Source organism: Sitophilus oryzae, unplaced genomic scaffold, assembly GCF_002938485.1.
Source record: "Sitophilus oryzae breed Bouriz unplaced genomic scaffold, Soryzae_2.0 scaffold_306_pilon_pilon, whole genome shotgun sequence".
Classification (NCBI taxonomy): Eukaryota; Metazoa; Arthropoda; class Insecta; order Coleoptera; family Curculionidae; genus Sitophilus; species Sitophilus oryzae.
The window spans coordinates 502,048-504,390 of NW_022146870.1; the positions used below are offsets into that span (position 1 = coordinate 502,048).

The following is a 2,343-nucleotide window of genomic DNA, read 5'->3' on the forward strand; positions in this document are numbered from 1 at the left end:
GTTCCCTGAAGCCCATTAAAGACGATGCCAGTCCATGAGTACATTTTAATTGAACATTCATCATTGTCTAATCTAATATCGTGACTAAATTTGTTTTTACACAGATGGCTCGAAATCTGACCAAGGTGTTGGCTGTGCTTTTTTACAGCCCGGTTGCTAATAAAAAAATCAGATTACCTAATTGCTCTGGCATTTTAACAGCCGAACTCGCAGCTATTTATCAGGCTCTTATCCAAATTCGGAGCATGTCACCGATTGAAGCATTAATACTATCGGATTCACTTAGTTCCCTCAACAGTATTGCTTCTTTAAACTCCAAAAACTCTCTAACCTGCAGCATTCAAAATCTAGTATTTAAACTTACTGAAAGAAACTACAATGTTAACTTTATGTGGATTCCTGGACACTCTAACATTGCTGGTAACGACCGAGCAGACAAACTGGTTAACGAGGCAACGCTCTTACAGAATATTGAAGGAACTCCATCCGTTGTCGATTTCAGATATTTCCACAAAATAGTGTTCTTCAGTATACTATAAAATGAATGGGACATCGTCGAGGGAACTAATAAACTTAGATCACATATGCCACTTCTTCATCTGTATCAAAATATAAGTATATTCTCTTGAACGCCGATCTTTCTGTAAAGTTGTTGGAACCCTTTCACAGGACACTGTATCCAACCAAATCATACATTATCAGAAATGAGCCCCCTCCGAGGTGGTCGAAGGCTGGTAACGGATCTCAAGGAGATACTCCAATGTCGAGTAGGAGTATTTCATCAAAAACTGAGAAATGTCCACTGTTTCATAAGCTCTGCCAGCAAGTCCTATTTCCTACGTCCTCGAAGGCTCATGAGAGCCGCGTGACCACTGGTAATGTATGGCATCCAATGGATGGGTGTTATGCAGCTAACAGGAATAGGGCGAAGGCGAGATTCCGGCGCCTCAAAACCGGTTCTCTCGGCTAAGGATGGGCATCCCTACAGAAAGGCCCCTGGTCCTCCAGGTTGGGGGTTGAGGCAACGGGCTAGCGACCTGTTACTCGGAAAAAAACTTAATTGCTCAAAGAACCCTAAACACGCCTCGGAATTCGGACAGATATTCTTTACGACGACAACTGGCTACGAAACGGACTATGCGAATAGGAACTTGGAATGTCAACAGCTTTGTCAACAAGACCTCGGAAGTTACATCAGAGATGGCTAGGTTCAACCTAGATATAGTTGTTCTTTCTGAAACGAAGAAGAAAGGGAGAGGAAGTGAACATCTCGACAACTTCCTTCACTTCTGGTCTGGGATAGATAAGGCAAAACGAGCTCAAGCTGGAGTATCGGTACTGATTGCGAAAAAATTATCTAAATTTTACAAGAATTACAACGCTGTCAACGAAAGAATAGTAACTGTCACCTTGACCATTTTCGGATTGGAAACCGTAATAATAGGTACTTATGCGCCCACAGATGATTCAAACCAAGCGGAAAAAGACTCTTATTATGCTGCACTCTCGAAAGTCCTCACAGAAATAAAACCGAGCCAGGAAGTCTTAATCATGGGAGACCTTAACGCAAGAATTGGTAAGAAAGAAGATAGTAAAGTGGTTGGAAAACACGGTGAGGACGTCCTTAATGATTCTGGAGAGAGGTTAATTGACTTTTGCGAACTGAATGGTCTACGTATACTTAACGGCTTCTTCCCACACAAATTAATTCATCGATATACCCGAGAAAGGCCTCTCTGCAACAAAAATCTATAATTGATTATATGATTGCTAAACAAATATCGAAACTCAAATTCAAAGACTGCGGAGTTAAGAGAGGAGCAAATTGTGGATCCGACCACCGTCTGGTCGTTGCAGAATTAGTAGTACCTTTCCAGAGCAGAGCCAAAAGTATCGAATACCCAACATCACAAGAACTGGAAATTGAAGAATCTGAGCGTATTAAGTACAAGCTTCATTTACTACACGATGCCAGTATTAAATGGTTGTACCAGAGAAGATTAGATGTAGCCCTAGAGGAAGTGAAAGCCTGTAACGATGTAGAACTAGAGTATACCAACCTAAAAACCCTAATTAAAAAAGTAGCTTTCGAAGTTTTAGGTGAACAGAACATGAACCAGCTTGGATAACTGACAGCATAAAGGCCTTAATCAATGACAAACAAAAATTCTATCAAAGATGGCTCTCAGACCGAACAGATACTAACTGGAGTCATTACAAGCAAAAAAATAGAGAGGTACGAGCCGCCATTAAGGTAGGAAAAATAGATATTTGGGAAAGAAGGTGCCAGCAAGTGGAAAGCCTAATAGGGAGCGCACGGAGTACTGAGGTATGGAGAACAAT

General features: G+C 41.3%; 1 protein-coding gene across 1 annotated transcript; it reads left to right on the top strand.

Moving 5' to 3' along the window:
- The first annotated feature begins 1,137 nt into the window (after nt 1-1,137).
- On the top strand, nt 1,138-1,755 carry LOC115884646 (craniofacial development protein 2-like). The gene has a single exon (XM_030903303.1). The coding sequence runs from the start codon at nt 1,138-1,140 to the stop codon at nt 1,753-1,755; it is 618 nt and encodes a 205-aa protein (XP_030759163.1).
- Nucleotides 1,756-2,343: the final 588 nt, after the last annotated feature.

Bases quoted from the DNA above. Each gene is read 5' to 3' on its own strand.
- LOC115884646 (XM_030903303.1), top strand. From the start codon at position 1,138: ATGCGAATAGGAACTTGGAATGTCAACAGCTTTGTCAACAAGACCTCG.